Source organism: Phascolarctos cinereus, unplaced genomic scaffold (genome assembly GCF_003287225.1).
Source record: "Phascolarctos cinereus isolate Bilbo 61053 unplaced genomic scaffold, phaCin_HiC Scaffold_4;HRSCAF=312, whole genome shotgun sequence".
Classification (NCBI taxonomy): Eukaryota; Metazoa; Chordata; class Mammalia; order Diprotodontia; family Phascolarctidae; genus Phascolarctos; species Phascolarctos cinereus.
Genome location: NW_027555847.1, coordinates 544,846,564 through 544,866,836, shown reverse-complemented (window position 1 = coordinate 544,866,836; position 20,273 = coordinate 544,846,564). Strand labels below are relative to the sequence as shown.

Genomic DNA, 20,273 nt, shown 5'->3' with positions numbered 1-20,273 from the left:
TCTCGGACTAAGATCATTCCAGCCTCTTGCTCTGTTTTTAGGTGTATCCAGGTTACCCCTTAAGCTTCACTCTCTAACCTCCCTCCAAGAGTAAACCTAAGAATTCTCTAAGGGCAGATGAACAAAGAAGTGGATTAGGAGAGAAGCAAGAGGCTGATAACATCATCTATGCAGCAGAGGCCCAAATATGGAATGTGGGTGGACCAAGACATCATGTATTTCTGCCAGATTTCTCCAGCATCAAAAGGCCCATCTATTTAGCAAGAGACTTGACTAGTCCTTTAACCCTTCCAACACCTTTACAGATAAAAGGAAATAGACACTTAAAAGAGAGATAGATGAGGAAATAAGAAAGAAAGACAAAAAAAACAAGAAAAAAAGAAGAGGAAGTGAAGAGAATGAGGAAAAATGCCTTTTAATTCTAAATTTTTTTTAAACCGCACCTCTGACTTGGTACATTAGTACAGAGAGTTCCAGTGAAGGTCTTCCTCTGCCAGTACAGTTCAGAAATTTCTCTACAATCTATAATCTTCGAAAATTGCCTGGCAGCACTGAGGAGTTAAATTACTTGTCTAGGGTCACAAAACCAGCATGAGTCAGAGGCAAACCTTAAAAAAATAGCTATAATTTATATAGAACTTAAAGGTTTACAATACCTATGTTATCTCATTTGATCCCTGCAATAACTCTGCGAGGTAGATGCTATTATTAACCTCATTTTACAGATAAGGAAACTGAGTCTGAAAGAGGTCAAATGATTCGCCCAGGATCACACAGCTAGTAAATGTCTGAGGTAGGATTCGAACTCAGGTCTTTCTGACTCTAAGTCTATCGATCTTAAACATTGCACCACCTGAGGCCAGCTTGATAGCCACTATGCCATGCTGTCTCTAAAATCTGAGCCATTTTCATTTGTGACTTCAAAAAAATTACTTTTTTCCCCTAGACCTAGTGAATTAGCAGAAGAAAAACACATTTAGCTAAATGGAATTTCAAATGGTATTTTCTAGTATTAAGAGAAAAGTAGACAAAAGAGCTGGAGAATAAGAGATTGGGGGAAAGGAGAAGAGAGGAAATGATGTGGGCAAATGTGGAATTACTAATGGAAAAGAAAATATAAAACAGAAACCTATAAACCATTTACAAAGCTACTCTGCCCCCTACCCTGACAATGGGCTGTTTCTGTTTCGTTGGAGGAAAGGCAAAAAGAAAAATGTTTCATCTCTCTATATTTTGAAAGAAGATCATCAGTAACCACTCAGGAGCACCCATCTGCGTATTTTGAATATTTGGGGTGTTCAGAATTGAAGAGTGTTTGTAGTTGCCCTTTACCTTCTCCAGTACAGAAGGACTGTGTAGCCAATTCTTGATTACTAATGTGATCCCAAAAGGTTTCCTATAGGGAGAGAGGCAGGAACTTTGGTCATCTTCATCATGGTTCCATGATTTTTACATAAAGCAGATTATATAACACTCCCCTTCCCATATGCAATCCAATGACTCATTTGCCACTCAACAAATATTCTCAACTGTCTGCTTAAATGTAATTTAAATATTTGCATTGAGCATGTGTTGAATGTCTGCTTACCTTCATGTCTTTAAAATTTCTGTTCATGTCATATCTATCTATCTTAGAAGGTAGGTCACTAGAGGCCAGAAACCCTGGCTGTTTAATTCACTTTTATACAGAGACCTTTCAAAGCATCAAATATTCATTGAGAATGAGCTTCTGGTAAATGAGCAGAAAGATGATTCCATGTCAGACCTATCCTCTCAAGCCCCAGATAAAATGACACTAAAGGAACTGTCCACTTAAATACATAATACTGTAATGATAAAGACCATTTGTTCAAACTGATTGTAAAACAAAAATCAATCCATAGAGTAAAAAATTTAGGATCTCTTGACTCCCAGTGACTGATACAGGAAAGATGTCATCATTTCATAGGCATACTTCTGAAGTAAGTAAACCCCTTTGCTATAGGTAAAGTAGTGAAGGACAATTTTTGTTTAAATTGGCAATGCAATGCATAGAGCATTGGGCCTGAAGTCAGGAAGGTCTCAGTTCAAATATGACCTCAGACTCTTACTAGCTGTATGACCCTGGGCAAGTTACTTGAAAAAAAAAATCTCTGGCTGCCTCTGTTTCCCCATCTGTAAAATGGGGATAACAATAGCACTTACCTCAAAGAATTATTATGAAGATCAAATGAGATAATATTTATTTTTTTAAAAGTATTTAGTACAGTGCCTGGCACAGAGTAGACACAATATAAATACTTATTAGTTTTCCTTCCTCTTTCCTTTAATTTAAAAATAAAAATCATTATACCCAGAATGCATATCTACATTTTACAAATTAACAACTTTTTCATATATTTTTCCAATCTATACCTATTCATATATTTCATTCTGTAATGTGATTCTCTAGGGATTCAGAATCAGAAAACATGAGTCCACTTCCCTCTTTGACATATTCTGGTCACGTAGTCCTGCACAAGTCACCTAAGCTCTCTGAGATTTAAGCAATTCTCTAAAACCATAAATTGCAAAGCAATAATTAGCATGCTTTGGTAAAGGGGGTTTTCCTCACCGGGAGTCTTTTGCTTCTAAAAAATCACAAATCTAGACTAAAACAAAACAAAAACATTCTAACAGTACATATGATCTAGGTAACTCAGTTGTTTATGAGTGAATTAATCATTTTATGGATTATCAGGTAGATCAATTAACCAACAAATATTGTTTAAGTGCCTACTATGTGCCAGGCACCATGCTTATCCCTGGGGATACAAAGAGCCCTTCCCTTAAGGACAGAGCATCCCATGGGATCCTGACCCACTTAACAAAAGGGCTATGTTGGAAAGAAGTCACAAGAACAGAGAGGCTCAGTGACTATTTATAGATGCATTCCAAATGTAGAGAAATTTTATACTTTTATCATCAATCTGTACCTACTTTCAATCCTGTTATCAGGAACAGTCAACAGATTCCTGAGCATAGGCCACAATAACCCTGAAAACATTCAAAAACTAACTGATACATACAGTTTTCCTGGGAAGAGTTGGCTAGGGATCAATTTAAACAAAAGGAAACCCCTAGACCTACCCTCTCTACTTTGGGGCAATCAGAAAAAAGGAATCACCAAAGGAGGAAGAGTAAGTTCATACCTCATATGGACATTTCTACTGTTTTCTCTTACATAGAACATTAGGCAGCCTCTTAGGTTATTAGCCATTTCATAGACAGCCATTCTCTCTCTCTCTCTCTCTCTCTCTCTCTCTTCTCTCTCTCTCTCTCTCTCTCTCTCTCTCTCACACACACACACACACACACACACACACACACACACACAGAGCATAGTGCTTAGCCCATAATAGGTGCTTAATAAATGCTTACTGCCTGACTGATATTCATGTTTCATATTTAGATGCCTCCATCTACAGCGAGAAGGGAAGTAGAATATTCTAATGATAATGTAATAGAAGATCTTGAATGAATGGTAAGAGAGGAAATAAGCCCCACTGATACTTAATTTCTCACAAATGAAAGCCTGTAATAGGCAAAACAGAGTGGATGCCAATGATGTAAGAGCAGCCTTAATCTGACAGGTCAAACCTCTTGGAGTATAGCTGCCATGCACATCCCTTCTCATGTAGCTCTGGTTCTTGGATGACTGTTCTACACTGTCTTTCATCACTAGAAAATATGGTCTGATGTACAAGCCGCAAAGTATTGACCTAAATCCCTTGAAATAATGACTTGTTTCAGCACTTGAATTTTTTATAACACTGTAAAAGATCTTAAAAAAAATTATACTGCTCTTCTGAAAAGCCCCATTATTTATCAACCCTAGAGACTGGGGAATATATTATAAACAAATACCAGCTTAAACAAGTCCTTTCTGACACTTTTCGCACAATACCACTTAACCCAGCTACTCTCCCTCAGCTAACAACTTCTTTTCTCAAAGTCTGCACAGAAATCCTACCAGGATGGTTAATATTTAATGGTCTATCAAAGTTTGACTTTTTTTCTGTAGCCCAATTGAGTGACTAAGGGGTTAAATGAAAACTACAGCTCTGTTGTCTCTCTGCACCAGCATGATCATTCTTCAGGGATTCCCTTTTGCATGAGTCACTGATAGAACAGACAGACTGCACACAAGGAGGCCAAGATAATGTCATTTCTCAAGAGATTACGAGTGGTAAGGACTGGCCCTTGAAGACGAGAGCGAGCGAGCGAGAGAGAGAGAGAGCAAGTGAGAGAGAGAGAGAGAGAGAGAGAGAGAGAGAGAGAGAGAGAGAGAGAGAGAGAGAGAGAGAGAGAAGGGAAGAAAAAGAGGAAGAGAGACACACACCGAGACACACACAGAAAGACAGACAGACCAAGACATAAACAGATAGAGACAGAGAGACAGAGAGAGAAAGCACAAGCCTTCTATTAGGAAAAAGCTTAAAGGAAATTAGAGTATGCTCAGCATAGAGGTGCTTTAAAAATGAAATGAATCTCTGTGAACAACACATGTACAAATGTAAAAAACACAGGAGGCACCCTGAATTATATTAAGTCTCATCTGAAGTTGTTTTCCCAAGTGTGATACAGAAAAGAAAAATAAGAATGATAGCAAGTGTAGTTCTATGATACGGTCCATAGTTTTTTGGTTTGTTTTTTTTTTTTTTAACATTTTTGGCATTTATAATTGCTCTAATCTTACACAATTAGTGGCTGCCCTTAGAGTCTGAGGTTGGAGGAGTAAGGAAGAATCTTCATGGCTAGGCCAATATGAATTGCCTAAATTAACTAATCTAAACTTTGCAGAAGGCTACTTCACACTGGACTCCAATTCCTATCCTGGTTATACTTGTAAGTGTTGTTTTAAAACACACACACACACACACATACACACACACATGTCACACGTCACACATGACCAGGGCAGAGAAAAAAGCCAGATGATCTCATAGAAAGCCTAAGGGGTAGCTGGTACTATAGTGTTTTGAATTTAAATCAATTTAAGTGGTTTTTCTGAAAAAGAACTAGAAAAGAAAAACGTTTCATAAGTTAATGATACAGGGTGTTTGGTTACAATAACATTTCAGGTTGTATTAGGAAATACAGTAAATTATAAATTAAATGTCAGAAAGCAAACCTAGAAGAACAAAACTACATAGGCATTTGTTAAGCTAAACATAAGCTGAACATATGACTTACATGTATATATTACTTGTATGTGTATGAATGTATAAACCACTTGACTTAAATATTAATGTAATTCATATGAAATCACAATACCTGGTTTGGATATATGTTTACTTATTAAGTGTATATTTATATTTCTTATATTTGCTACCTTTATATTCTACATTAATTGAAAAATATTACTACATATTATTAGAAGAGCAGCTAGATACATTTAAATTCTTACAGGAGAAGCAGTCTGGCGCAGTAAAAAGAACATTGGACTGAGTCTAAAAACTGAGTTTGAGTGACAACTATTATACCACCTGTATCACATTGAGCAAGTTACTTAACCATCTACCTAAGGTGATGAAGAAAGCTCTTTGCAAAATGTAAAATAAGTGTGAATTGCACTTAACTTATGTCAAAATATTTACAGGTGACTGACTAACTGCATATTTACAGAACCACTGAATCTTATAGACGAGACTCCCCTCTGTAACATCTCAGCCTTAGTTTGAACATGTCCAGTGGTAGGAACTCACTCTGAAGTCAATTCTCTTTCTTAACAGCACCAATTGTTCAAATTCTTCTCTATATTAAACCAAAACTTGCCTCCCAGTAAGCACTCTACCCCCACCTTTCCCTTTTGGTCTTAATTCTGTCCCTTAGAGCAACACAGAATATACTTAATCCCTCTTCCATCCAATAGCCCTTAAAATATTTGAAGACAAATATCATACTCTTCTGGCCTAAGAATCATAAATAGTGAAGGAGAGCCATAAAGGGAGCATTAATTTTCTTTCTGAAACAGAGCCCAACCAAAAATGTCATTCCTGAAGGGTAATTTTAGCTAATTTGTAACAAGAGATATCTAAACACTGCCTTTAAATTCCTTCCTGGTGATATATCTTCTCATATTCACAAATACATATATTTTAAATTGTAATTTAAATTTAAGCAATTTCCAAAGTAATCATTTCAAAATGTTTTCCAATAATGCAAAAAAAAAATTTTTATCGTTGTTGCTAGTTGAATTTTCTTTATAATTTAAACTTGTCCCCACCCCCTGTATTACGTTCCTGATTGCACAGGCTTGCCAAGTTAAATACTAGAGACTTTCAAACACATTTTGATTGAAGCACTTAAGTTTCCTGCAAACTGTACAAAATCAAGGATCCCATTATGAAGGTTGAATGCCTCAGTGGTTTTCACTTGATTAGAGTAAGTGTTGGACTGGCTCTGCTTTCAAGAACATTTCAATTGGTAAATGTACAAAAAAAAAAAAGGCAGCACAACAGCCCTTAACCCCTAAACCTCATACATCCCACCCTGACTGCAATAAAAATGACTTGAGTCCTCTGAAATCGTCTGAGCCTCCTGGAAGGAAATGACTGCACTGGAAAATCCTGCTCTTGAATGACAGGGATATGAAGAGATAATAGAGAAGTTCAAAACACTCAATTATGTTCAGGGATATATTGATAGGAAGGTGAGAAATTTTGCCAGTAGAGAAACTCTTTTGACATATTTCAAATCTCAAGAAAACTAATTAATTCTTACACTCTCCAGTCTTTCAGAGGACATTGTTTTATTTCTTATTTAAAAAAAAAACTATTGTGAATATATAATATGCTGGTTTTGCCAGAAAAGCTAAATTGATTTAATATACAACACATCACCTCACTTATCACAATGCTCCTACCCACAACACTCATATCCAATTTTATCTGAAAAACATGATATGAATATTATTAGCAGAAAAAAAATCTTTCCATCATCAGTCTATGAGTAACAATTACTTAGAACCCTCTGGCATGCAAAGTGCTGTGGTAGGCCCAATATAAATGCTATTAAGCTCAGAATCATATCCAATAGAACCAAGGGGTAACTGACAGAGAATATCTTCAAGGGATCTGAGATAACAGCCCAGGCCAGGAGCGAAGTGGGGTTCTGGCCACTGAAGCCTCAGAAAACAGTTAGCAAATGATGATAGCGCAGGGGTGACTCTGCACAGGCTATTGCAGGCATCAACTGAGGAGCCCTGAAGGTGCAACACAAGAGACATTTTCTCTAGAATTCTGCCTAAAGACACCTAAGGTTAACAAAGGCCATATATATGAAAAGACTTTGTGGTCTCTTGAGATTTTTACTAAAAAGAAAACACCCGTAACACCAGTGATGGGGGCCAATGAATTTACATAGTGATCATTAACAAAGATGGGAAAAGGAACTGAACCCCATAAAACATGATGCAGCATGGTGTACTAGATAGGGTGAGGAGGGAGGAAGGGAAAAAAAAAAGGAAATTTACTGATAACTCCATTGTATATTTGAAAGGAATAGCAAGTTGTACATAGTAGATTTGAAGTTTCATGTACAATCATCTTTTTTATTGTTCTATGTTTTGGAAATGTTTGTTTTATTCCATAAACTAAAAATAAAATTTTTAAAAATAATTTTTTAAAAACTAGAAAAGAAAACTGAGAATGTCAGGAAACCTGGATGCTAGTCTCAGCTTTGCCTCAGTTTCCTTATTTATAAAAGGGAATTAGAAAAGATGAATGCTAAGTTCCTTCTATTATAGATAATTCTATGACTTAGGGTTGTATCTATATAGCTATACATACATGGTACCCCAAAAATTTTGGTTCAGTTTTAAGCTATTAAACCTTAAAGCTGAACCAAGACAGTTATATGTATGTGTTATGTGTCCATACATGTAAGTGTACAAATATATAGACACACTTAGACACATACTTATAGGATGTCCCGTAAGTCTTAATGCACATATAAACAGTACTTTCCAAAAAGTGATGCATAGGAAAAAAATGCCCAGGGAAGAGAATGTGTTGATACATCTCAGAAAGAGGAGGCAGGCAGCCAGGTAAGTGTTGTTATATGTAGCCACAGAGGCAGACATGAGGAAACTAAAAGTTGTGTCCATTACTAAGAAATACATCTCAAAAGACAAGAAAACAAACTTTCAATTATTTCCTCCTAAAACATTACAAAGTCCTTGGGAGTTCCTGTGATATCGACAATAAAAGCTGTCAGGAAGAAACCATAGTTGGCTACAGGAATAAACTCTTAGCTATTACTTTAAATGCCATAATTGTCAGTTCATGCGAAAATTCTTAACTGCCTGTATAAACACATTATGCAAAATGGTATTGTTATGTAGGTCATCTGCACAGCTCCACCCCATTACTTGAAAAATATATGCAGAAGGACAACATGTAATTAGAAGGTCTGCACTCTCCCCATCCAGGAATCAAATTTCCACAAGCATCCAAAACAGAAGAACTAACGCAAGGCTATTTTTAAAGAAAATACCTGGTGCTTTTTCCACGAAAATTACTTTTGAGTCTTGCAGAAAGTTGTGACCAGACAATATCATTTTTTTCCCACCGATCACTGGATAGCTGTCTGTGCTTTGTTTCTCCACTAAAGGCAATTCTTGGGCAGATCTCTGGGCTAGAGGAGAAAATAACCACATATGGAACATAATTTGTTTTTAAATTATAAAAAAGAAGATCTTTGTAGATCTCTCAACACTTCTTTGCATTATACAACAAAGTATTTGATACAATCTTCCCGAGAATGCTGATGCTCCATAATGTAAGAGGAATTTGAGATCAGCATGATTTTCTAGTAAGTTATTTCTGTACAGGATGGTATAATCACTCTCAGTTTTCAGGTGGGGAACAGAAGACAAAGACACATCGGTGATGGAACCGGACTTGGAGCAGAAGTCCCGGCCTTCAGTATTCAAATTTCTGACAGACTCCTTGGCCTCTTAACACCCAGTCATTCAAATGAGTTATTTGGGTGAACCTCAAACATGATCCTCATGTATTTTAAAGAAGCACCACCAAAATTTTTACAGAGCAAATTTAAAACACTATAATTTCTCAACAATTCTCCATTCTAATATGGTTATAATTAATCTGTATACATAGCCAGACTGAGAGACAGCATTGTATTCTGAATAGAGAACAGGCCTTAGAGTCTAGGAGACCTGCACTCAAGAGCCACCTCTGAAATATAATATCTATGTGACCCTGAGCAAGTCACTTAACTTCTCAGTGACCTAGATAACTCTCAGATTAAATTGAAGAGTAGCTACTGATCTACAATGATAGAGGGATTTTCCTTAGGAGTCTGTCACACGAATGAAATCACTAGTCCAGAACAAAATTTTAAAAAATCATCCAAACTTTGAAAATAAGGTCTTTTCATTGTATCTCCTCTATTGTCCAACTAAAAATTCATAATATATTGTGATTTAGTTTATTTGTGAGGGAAAACCCAATCCCCTTGTCCAGTAGAATCTCAAAATAGCAGAGATACAATATAGTCAAATAGTGTATAGAATGTAAGCTTCTGGAAGGCAGAAGCTGATTCTTTTTTTTCTTTACTTCTCTAGTACCTAGCTCAGAGTAGGCACTTAGTTGATTGATTGATTTGTATGCCCTGTACCTACACAGCAGCCCTGATTTAAGAGTAGGTGCTTAACCAATACTTGTAGATTGACTGGATCACCCTTGCTATGGCATAAACCTTTTCCTATTTCTAGAATCCAAAGAGAACTGAACTCTTTGAGAATTCTGGTAAGACTTTTGTAACTGTCACCTTGCCCCTCATTTGTGGTATGATGGAGATATTCTATCAACCAGATCCTGTACAACATTAGAAGCTTGCCCGAGGCCTAGAATGATGGAGGCCCAGAAATCTAGGGCTCTGGGTGGTTTGACCCTGTCCCTAAGATAATGCCTTTCGGTACTAAGTAAGGCAGCTATATGGTCACAATGAATAGAATGCTGGGCCAGAAGTCAGAAGACCTGAGTTCAAATCCAGCCTCAGACACTAGCTTTGCTACTCTGAGCAAATCACTTAGTTGCCAGTTACCTCAGTTTCCTCAACTGTAAAATAGGATACCTACCTCACAGGATTGTTTTGAGGCTCAAATGCTAATTAGCAATCAATGATTGTCCTAAACATTTATTTTGTATTCCAGTATTTGGTGCTGGGGGTGGGGTAGGGTTTACATTCTAGTTCCAGCATACCAGACCTACAAACAGGAAACTGAGCCAACAATTCAAGATAGTATGCAATTAAGTCCTAAATCATGTGGGTTTAGATATCTGGGGAAGGTAGGACTTAAACAAGGCCTTGAGAGAAAGGAATCAATTAAGGTTTTTGACTCAGCTAGGTCATGAAAAAGGCAGCATTTGGGGAAGATTCATCCAGAAGGCTTATAAAGGATGCACTGGAGGAAAAAAACTGGAATCTGAGAGGTATGAGGTAATGAGCACTTGGATCTAGGAGGTGTCAATGGGAATGGAACGAATAAATGAAGAATGAATGGGAAAGCATTTGCTAAGCCCTTACCACGTGCAAAGCCCTGTGCTAAGTACTGAGGATACAAGTTGAAAACCCAGAAAGCCTGTTCTCCCAAGGAACTCACATTCTAATGGGAGAAAGAACACAAACAGGAGGTTTCAGCTGGAGGAGAAGGGATAGATACACATTGAAAAGACATGCACTGAAGGAAAATTCAACAGGATTTGGTTAGTAGTTTAATATGGGGGGCAAAAGGAAGGAATAAGTCAAAGATAACTCTAAAGTTTTGAGCCTATTTCTGGGGAAATGATAGTGTCACTAGGAGAGAAATTAGATGAACTCAGGAAGGGAAGATGAAAGTTGTTTGGAGTGAAGAGTATATGATGAATTCAGCTTTGGACATGTTAAGCTTGGGGTGATGACTGGAATCACTTAGATGTTCAATAGACCATTAGAGAGCCAAGCTAGAGCCTGGAAAAGAGGCTAGCTTTGGAGATGACTATCTAAGAGTCACAAGCACAGAGGTAACAGCTGAAACCATGAGACCAGCTGAGCTCTAAGGGAGATAAGTATAAATAGGGAAGAGCAGAAGGCTAAGGACTGAACCTTGGCACTTGTCCATAGTTAGGAAGCAAGAGGTAGAAAGGTCAAAGGGGATAAAGGAATAGTTATGAGGTTGGCTCTCTGTTTGTCTGTTCCAGAAGCATGGCACTGTCATGAGGTGTAGGGAAGGATCTCTTAAAAAGTCAGTCAGTTTGGCCAGATTTTTTCTCTAACCTGCTCTGGGGACTCTGATACTCATTTCCCTTACTCTCTGCTCCTCAATCACCATGAAGAGGAAGAGGAGTAAAAGACACGTAGGGCAACATGAAGAAGAGGTGTCCCTCAGTTCAGAGTCTCCAGTAATTTATTAAAGGTCATGCATGAAATGAGTGAAGCTATAATAAATAGAAGCCAAGATCTTGTTCCCTAACTGACCCTTGTTTATAAATGACAGGGGGCAGGGGAAAAAGGAAGACAATTTGATGGGAACCCTGAAACTAAATGAAGTAGCATGTTCAGACTGTTTAACAGATTCACTCAAACTGAAGCTGAGAGGTGATGTAACTTGCCTCAGGTCACACAACTAAGTGGCAGAGGTGGGAATGTATGACCAAGTTACATCAACTTTCTGGGTTTCATTTTTCTTCTCCATAAAATGAGGGGCTTGGACAAAAGGACGCAGTCCCAAAACTCTTTAGTTTAAAAAAAAAGGAATCATCAATGACCTAATACAATGAATAGGACTATAAATTATATTTACTCCATACAAGAAATTTCAAAGCTACTAATCCCATTTTCTACAAATTCTCTGAAATTACAGATTATTCTAGGTGATAGATTTAAGATAGCTCAAAGGTCAACATCAAAATTATTTTCTTTTCAGTTCCTCATGTAGATTGCAGGTTGTCTTGGGTTCTGAATACTCTGTTCATTATCAAATAGCCTCTAAATAATAGTGATGATGATGATGATGATGATGAAGATGATGATGATGATGGCTAGTATTTATGTTTGCAGACCACTTTACAAATATTATCTCATTTGATCCTCACAATAACTCCAAGAGGCAGGTGCTATATTTAAGGGACCAGCACTCTATCTACTGAACCACCTATATAAATATAGAACTTATTTGAGTCTATATTTAAAGGAAGCATCAATTTTTCTCATCCCATGACTAAATATTTTTGTTACAATCAAAACTGAGGTGATTAAGTATTATTTTTTAACAGAATAATGGACAACACTTTTCAGTGACTCTGAACCATGAAATATATATTTTTGAAGAAACAAGTCAGGGAGAATAATAGCTAACATTTATATAATATTCACTGTGTACCAGGCACTGTGCTAAGTGCTTTAAAATTATTATCTCATTTGATACACACAGCAACCCTGGCAGATAAGTGATATCCCCATTTTATAGATGAGGAAAATGAGACAAATGGAGGTTTAAGTGACTTGCCCAGGGCCACACAGCAAGTAAGTATACAAGATCAAATTTTGCACTCGGGTCTTCCTGACTCCAGAATTGGTACTTTATGCATTGCACCACCTAGCTACTCTACAAATGTAATGAAAGAATGATATTAGACAAAAAAAGAAAAATTGCTATCATGAACTATTCCAGTGATTCCATATCTCTGTGCTTCTGTTTCCTCATCTAGTCAGTGTTGGAAAAAAAATTATCTCTAAAGTCTTTTCCTACTAAATTCTAAAATCTATATAGTCCTTAGAAAGAAGGGGGGAAAGTGAATAATTACTTACAACACTCAATGGGATTTGATGCTACTTGTAGAGATAGAGTTCTGCCATTAGATTGTGGAATATGAACCCGGAAAACCAGTCTCACTCGAGTATTCTTTCTTCCAATGTCAGTTTCACCTTTCCGCAGTTCAATGTCTGAGTTTCTGAGTTTTAGGATTCCAGCACAATCAATACTGCTCAAAACAAAACAAAAGGCCGTTTAATACTTTTTCCAGTTTCTGACATAATAGAGTTGAAAATTTCTATACTCTCATCCTACAGAACTGCACTCTGATGTTACCATAATGTTACCATAATTGTACTGGGAGCTGCGCATACTCATATCGCTACCATAGATATTATGGTATTACGGTGATATGAGTATGCACTATTCCCAGTGCCTATTTTTATGTTACCTATTTTTACCAATTTTTATGTTGCCTATTTTTATGTTCTGTGGCAAAGGAAAAAGGTATATTTTAAGGTAAAGACATTTCAGAACAGTCACTGAGGGCATCACAGAGATTGTACGTACACATGCCACATCAATCACATAACCGAAGTAATTTCGTAGATAATTAAATCCCCAAATAACTTTGGCTCACTTATCTACATCTGTCAAGCAAAATAATTTTATTTGATTTTTTTAGGCAAAATAATTTAAACACATAGTGAGTCAATAAGCATTTTTAAGCACCTACTATGTGCCAGGCACCGTGCTAAGCACTGGAATAATAAAGATAATCATAAAACTAATTGTCTTGATTCTCCCCATCATTTGGTATGAATAAACAGTTAAATTGTTAACTATGTAACTATGGTAGGGGGAAAAAACAGTGGAAAGTACAGCTGGCAATACCAGGTAGAAAAAAAAAAGAATTAAAATCATACTTCACTATCTCATGATACACATGCTCTGGTGATTCCTACAGCAGCTAATGCAGCACTGTTCAATCTCTCATTTTCCTGATTTACAGCTTATATTGTTACAATTCAAATAAGCTTCAATGCAGATTCCACAGAGTGTTGACCCATAATAATCCACAATATTTTTTCTTTCTTCATAGTATTTATCAGAGATAAGAGTAAAAAGTCTGACAGTTATTTTAACACTTAGTGCTTAGCTAAGACTTTGGAAAACGAAAATTTACAATGGGGTCCTCTGAAGTTTTAAGAACCTAAGTGGAAACTGCCATTCATCTGGGCTTCAGTTGAATAGGTACCTCTGAATGTTTCTAATCCAGCATTTCCTCATCTGAAAATCTTGAAGTGCTCTGAGGCAATGTGATAAATAAACTAGTTTTTTTTTATAAGTACTACAACTATACTCATTTAAAGCATATGAAAGTCATCAGAATCCATTTGATTTCATCTCAGATCTTGGGATCCTGATTAGAAACCAAGTCAAAGATTTGGAAGATACTTGAAATTTCCCCAAGTTGAAGGAAACTTTGTATCCATTTTACACGTAGATTTTTATAGTTATAAATTCCTTGTAAATATAACAGATAATTTTACTGTAATTCTGATAAGCAGAGGTACAATTCATACCCCAAACATGATTAGGAACCATTTGGACAATGCATGGTTTGTTCTTTTACTACCAACAGAGTAAGTTTGAGAGTGTGACTGGCAAAAGAATCATTTTTCCACAACTTAAGATAGGATGTGAAAATATTCTCTTGATAATAGTGTTTTTTAAATTTTTATATTCATAGCAGATAAAAGTATACTTTTTCCACTTTATTTTTTCATGGTTTTTGCTTTCTGTCTTCTTTCACAACATGACTAATATGGAAATATGTTTTGCATGATTGCACATGTATAACCTATATCAAATTGCTTACCCTCTCAGGATGAGGGGATAAGGGAGAAGGAGGGAGAGATTTAGAACTAAAAAAAAATTTAAATGAATGTTAAAATTACATACAATTGGGAAAAATAAATATTATTAAAGTAAAAAAATTATATTCAGGTGACTTCTCTAACTTTACTGCTTCGCAATCAAGAGCAACTAGGTGTCATGTTTAGTAGCTGCTAAATAAATAGAAGAACTGGGTGGGAGATATTTACAGCACTGTAATTGAGATATTTATTTTAAGTGCCATTAAAGCACAGTGGCTGAAACCCTAGAAAGAAGCAAATCAGTTGTCATAAATATCTGTGAGGTTCATTTAGGTGTTAAGCTAAGGACACTCTGGGCCACTGGAATTTGGTAAATTTGTTAAAGGCTGAAATGATTTAGAGGATTCAGTGAGAAAGTCAGAAAAAAAAAGAGGCAGCACACAAACACACAACTCTGCTGAAATCACCAAGTGGCCTAGTCCACAAGGCTTACATTGCTCTCATGTTATTTTCTGGTAGAAGTGGAATTTCCAGGACTTTGGTGTTGGAGAGGATTGCTTCGTGGCTGGTGGTGGAGACTGTTTTCCCTGTTATCCGGTGGACCTGGTAGAAAGCATGTGGTCTCAGCAGGCGGTCGTCTGCCGTCCCGATGAACAGCTGGAGCGTGAGCGGCTCACTTTCTAAGTAACCATGTAGCTGGCAAAAGAACAGAAAACTCCCACTAAGCACCACGCACATAAACTGCTAGGAATCAATTAAATTTTTATAAGCAAGAGACTCTAATTCTAGGAGAAAACTAGTGACAGGTGCTAAGTGTTAAGTCCCCTCCCACCTCCCACCCCTTTTTTTCTCTGTAATGTAATAGTGGTACAATTTTTTAAAAAGTGCATTTAGAAAATGTCTCATTATTCTAAAAGACCTGGGGCACTTAGCTAGATTTAAGCTTTGAACAGTCCTACTGTCTGCTTAAACAGAACACACACACACACACACACACATACACACACGTATATACGTGTACAATCACATACCTACTACTGCCACCTTAAAAAAAAAAAACAACCTACCATTTCAAAATGACATATTCTAGCAAGGTAAAGTAAGAATTAAGTGGATTTTTCTTTACACAGCCCTGATTTAAGCCACCCCATCTCCTGACATGGAGCTGACTTCATCTTCTCCGATGCCTACATGTTTCCCAAGGTCATCCTTTTCATCATGAGCATCATCAAAAATGCTCCATGAGAAACTAGACTCCTGAATTCTTTCATTTTAGGCAAGTATATGCTAGTAAGTATGATGTAGGACTAAGCCGCACACATTAGCTGACTTTGTCCTATGGAAATTAGCCTGTTATGCCAGGGCTCCATTGTTTGTACTAATTTACTTTCTCTAAATCAATATCAGTAGATGTATTCATGGTACTAAGAAATGTGTTTTCTTGTTTAATGAACACAAAACTAGACAAGGCACAAAATCGCTCATGAAGTTTGATAAACAAAGTTCAAACCAGCAAAATAACCCAGATTAGTTCAAGATTGGCACTTCTTTTGCCCAGCCTGATAGATCTTTCCCCTTTCAAACTAAGTGCTTGAGAAACACAGCCCTGGCCACAGTGATGTTCCCAGCATACAAGAACAATCAATTTGGCCTTCAGATTGGGTGGGGGGGGGAACATTCCACTAATTGGTTAAGTCTGCTTAAGCGTCTGGCCACCAGTTGGCAGACACTACACATGGAAAACTATATACTGACATTTCTCAAGAAAATGCCAGTTTAGACTAAGCCTGTTTTCCCCCCAGAAAGGAATAGGGTAAGTTAGGCACAACATTTTTCATATCTGAGATTTCATTAAAAGACACTGAAAAATTCTGGTATTTTGATGAGGCTATTTGGTTGTCAGAATCCATTCTTTCTTCTCTGAAGACACATCTCCTAGGGCAGTGGGATGGCACATAATGATGTTTAGTTCTTCCCAAGGAACCATTTTTGAGCTATCACTGGAGCTCACACACCTTAACCATTTTAAGGCAATATACAATTGGTCTGATGGAATCTGCTATAAGTACTAACTGCTTTGTCTTCACTTGTCCCACACCCTAAATCTGACTTCCCCTTAAAGAATATTTTAAACAATTTTAAGCCATCATTTTATGTATATTTTTACCACTAACAATAGCATTTTCAGTTGATAATACAATTCCCATTTTCAAAAGAGATGCACTAGAAGTGGAAGTTAACTTCAGGGCTTAGTAGCACATAGTAAGCACTTAATAAATGCTTGTTGATGACTAATAATAGTGTTTTCTTTTTTTCGTGAAGTACTCCACAATCAATCAGATGTATTACATTGGCTTATTAATTTTTTTCTAAACCACCTTTTCTCAAGAGCATCTGACATAGACTTGTTATACCAACTGTGACTGATGATAACCACTCTGCTCTCATTCAATTTAATAAAAGTCATAGGCAAGTGCTATGCTATGGCAGAAAAAAAAAAACTTCATTTTTTAAGGAGCACTCTTTGAAGACCCAGATTGTGAAGAATCATGAAGATGAGGTAAAGGCATAAGAAAAAAAGATGGGATGAAGTGATTTAAAAAAAGGTAAGTTCATCAAACATTAAATGTGTATTCCATACTTCTAACCCCAATATTTTTCTTAATTTGTTTGAGTGTGAATAAAGGCAGTTAATCATAATATATAGAAGCAAACTACATAAAACACACAATGACAAAATTTAGTTAAGGGGTTAGGAAGTGATCGATCCCCTATGATAACAGCTAAATTCTTCCAATCCAATCTTACTTCAGCTCCCAAGAGACAAACACTTAGTCAAGTCAGTCAGTGAGTAAATAAACATTTGTTAAGTACCTCCTATTATGTCATGAACTTTGATAAACATTGTTAAGTCAGGGGTGTGATAAAGTCAACTCAAAGGGGGTTCACCCAATCATTAAATTTTCAGTACTACTATTTATACCTGGGAAATTGGCAAATGCTACAAATCTGGGATTGATTTATTGTTTTGCTGATTGTTTTGGTTTATGAAAGTGATACCAAAATGTTAATAATGCAAAATAAATTTAAAAGTGTGTCATGGGTACTTTTTTTTTCAGATAGCTGGTTGTTAAACATTTACCAGCACATTCAATTGTGTAGACCAGCCAACAAAAAGCTGTATGGGGTTGTACAAAGGTTTGGTCTTCTGGGAGGTTCTGAAGTTGACCTTGGACAGCAGTCTAATGGGAAGGAGGGAGAGAAAGAGACAGAGAGAGAGAGGGAGAGAGAAAGAAACAGAGAGATGAAGACAGAGACATACAGCGACAGACAGACGGACAGGAAGGAAGGGAGGGAGAGAGAGAGAGAGAGAGAGAGAGAGAGAGAGAGAGAGAGAGAGAGAGAGAGAGAGAGAGAGAGAGAGAGGGAGAGAGAGAGAGAGAGTAAGAGAAGAGAGTGAGAGAGAGGGTGAGAGAGAGGGTGAGAGAGAGGGTGAGAGAGAGATCTGGGGCTAACATCACTCAGTGAATCACATTCTAAGCCCCTATGAGTACAAAGGAGAAGTGGAGAAGACTGGGCTGGGGGAAATTGAGGTAAGCATTTCTAGAGTCACCTGAAGAAGAAGAAATGTATAATGGGTGAAAAAGAAGCTCCTCCAAAGTCCCTCTGAAGACTCTTGGAGCGATTAACTCAGAGAGGCCCAAGTAACTTGGACACCCTATTTATTCAGCTGGACACTTCTTTTGCTTTCTACTAAATATTATCCTCAGCTGCCTGAAATTCCTACAATTTGAAATTCATGATGGCTGACAAGGCCCTCTTTTAAAATGCAACTACCCTTGGAGAATTAGCAATATTGATTAATCCAATTGCTTTTCTTCCAGAAGAATGCCAATTTGGGTGGCTGGGCTGGGAAATGGGAGACATAATTTGGGGCATGGAGGAACGGTGAACTGATTTGAGAGAGGAACTGATGACTTTGGTTTGAAACATATTGAGGGTAGTAGAAATGTGAACCTTCAACTGGACATATCAGAATAGAGTTCAGGTAAGGGGACATGACTGAGGATGTAGAATTGAAATGATCATAAAAAGAGAGAGAATTAATGAGCTTTATAAAAGCAAGAGAGAAAGCAAGAGCAAATGTGAACGTCAACAAAACTTAAAAACTGGCAAGTAAGGTCTTCTGCACATATTTTAATATTTTAGGACAATACATATGGTTTCAAACATATTTTGATACACTTAGAGTGTTTTTATTTTTATTTCTAACATGTCAATATATTTGAAAAACAGCTTGCAAGTCTGTATGATGAGCTGGAGAGTCTGACTTTGCAATTAGCTGCTTCTGGATTTTGATGAGAAGAGGATATTGATTTTTTTTTTTAAAGTTACAAGGCTGGCCCCTCACATGTTCTTACATGCAGAAATCTGTGGCCTATAAGCCATTTGGTTTGATGCAAGCAGAGTGGCTCATTATGAGAGCAGTTGAAAGCATCATGATTTTCATTAATTCTTCTGAACCCCCAGTACATGGCACCCAGCCAACATTAATACTGTTATAAGATAAAAGGAACCCTAAGTCTGTGTGCTCACTTCAAACAGGTACCATAGTCTGTATCCTTCAGTTCAATTATCAACTCCAAAGGCCACAAGCAGCAGGAAAAAAAATTGTGTTCTATATTGAATCAGAGGCCAGTATTAGTTTAGACACTCTAATTTGCTGCCTCAATAAACCTAAAGAGACTATGTTTCCAAGACTTTGGGTGGGATATTTATACAAAGAATATGTTTTCTTACAGACTTTCTGTGTTAAAATGGAGAGAATCAGGCTTTTCATTTATGATAATGAGTTCATGCATCTTACTTGGGCAATATTTTAAAGAAGGAAAAAATGGTTTGGTGACAGCATTATCTACTTTGGGTTGTAAAACTGGGAAATTGTCAGTGATCCATGGAACCTAGAATGTGTAGTTAGGATAATTTGGAAAATAATCAATCCTCCACTTCACATACTTCACTAGAACAGATTCGGGTCAAAGGTTCCAATATCTTTCCCTGTCTATCTTTTCTTACTATTTCTTCCAGCATATTATGAGATTCTTCAGACAGTGTCTGTCTGTCTCTCTCTCCCCAAATCCAAAATGCTCTGTTTGTCATTCAAAGCTCCCTAGTAATATAGCCCCCTCCTACCTTTTCAGTCTTCTTACACCTTACTCCTTGCCATGTACTCTTCAATCCAGTGACACTGGCCTCTTTGCTGGGCATTTTCTCTGACTCTCCCCCTAGCCTAGAATGCTCTTTCTCAATTCTGCCTACTGGCTTCCTTGTCTTTTAAGTCCCAACTAAAAACTCATCTTTTACAGCAAGCATTTCTCAACTTCTCTTAATTCTAGTGCCTTCCCGTGGTTACTAATTTTCTATTTATCCTATTTATAGCTTACTTGGTATATTTGTTTGCATGTTGTCTTCCCCATTAAATTGTGAGCTCCTTAAGGGCAGGCACTGTCTTTTGCCTTTCTTTGTATCACCAATGTTTAGCACAGTGCTCAGCCTGGCAAATAATAGGAGCTTATAATATTGCTTTATATATATAATAATTGTAATTTCTA

The 20,273-nt window shown here is 37.0% G+C and overlaps 1 protein-coding gene across 4 annotated transcripts in view; it reads right to left on the bottom strand.

Annotated features, from left to right (window-relative positions):
• The window catches only part of NFATC1 (nuclear factor of activated T cells 1), a 204,300-nt gene that overhangs the window by 86,764 nt on the left and 97,263 nt on the right, over nt 1-20,273 (bottom strand). For all 4 annotated transcript variants that reach the window (XM_020986909.2, XM_020986910.2, XM_020986911.2 and 1 more), the window contains exons 4-6: nt 15,155-15,357; nt 12,838-13,010; nt 8,518-8,658 (exon numbers count right to left, since the gene is read on the bottom strand). In XM_020986909.2, coding sequence (XP_020842568.1) covers nt 8,518-8,658; nt 12,838-13,010; nt 15,155-15,357 — 517 coding nt within the window. The remainder of the gene's footprint in view (nt 1-8,517; nt 8,659-12,837; nt 13,011-15,154; nt 15,358-20,273) is intronic.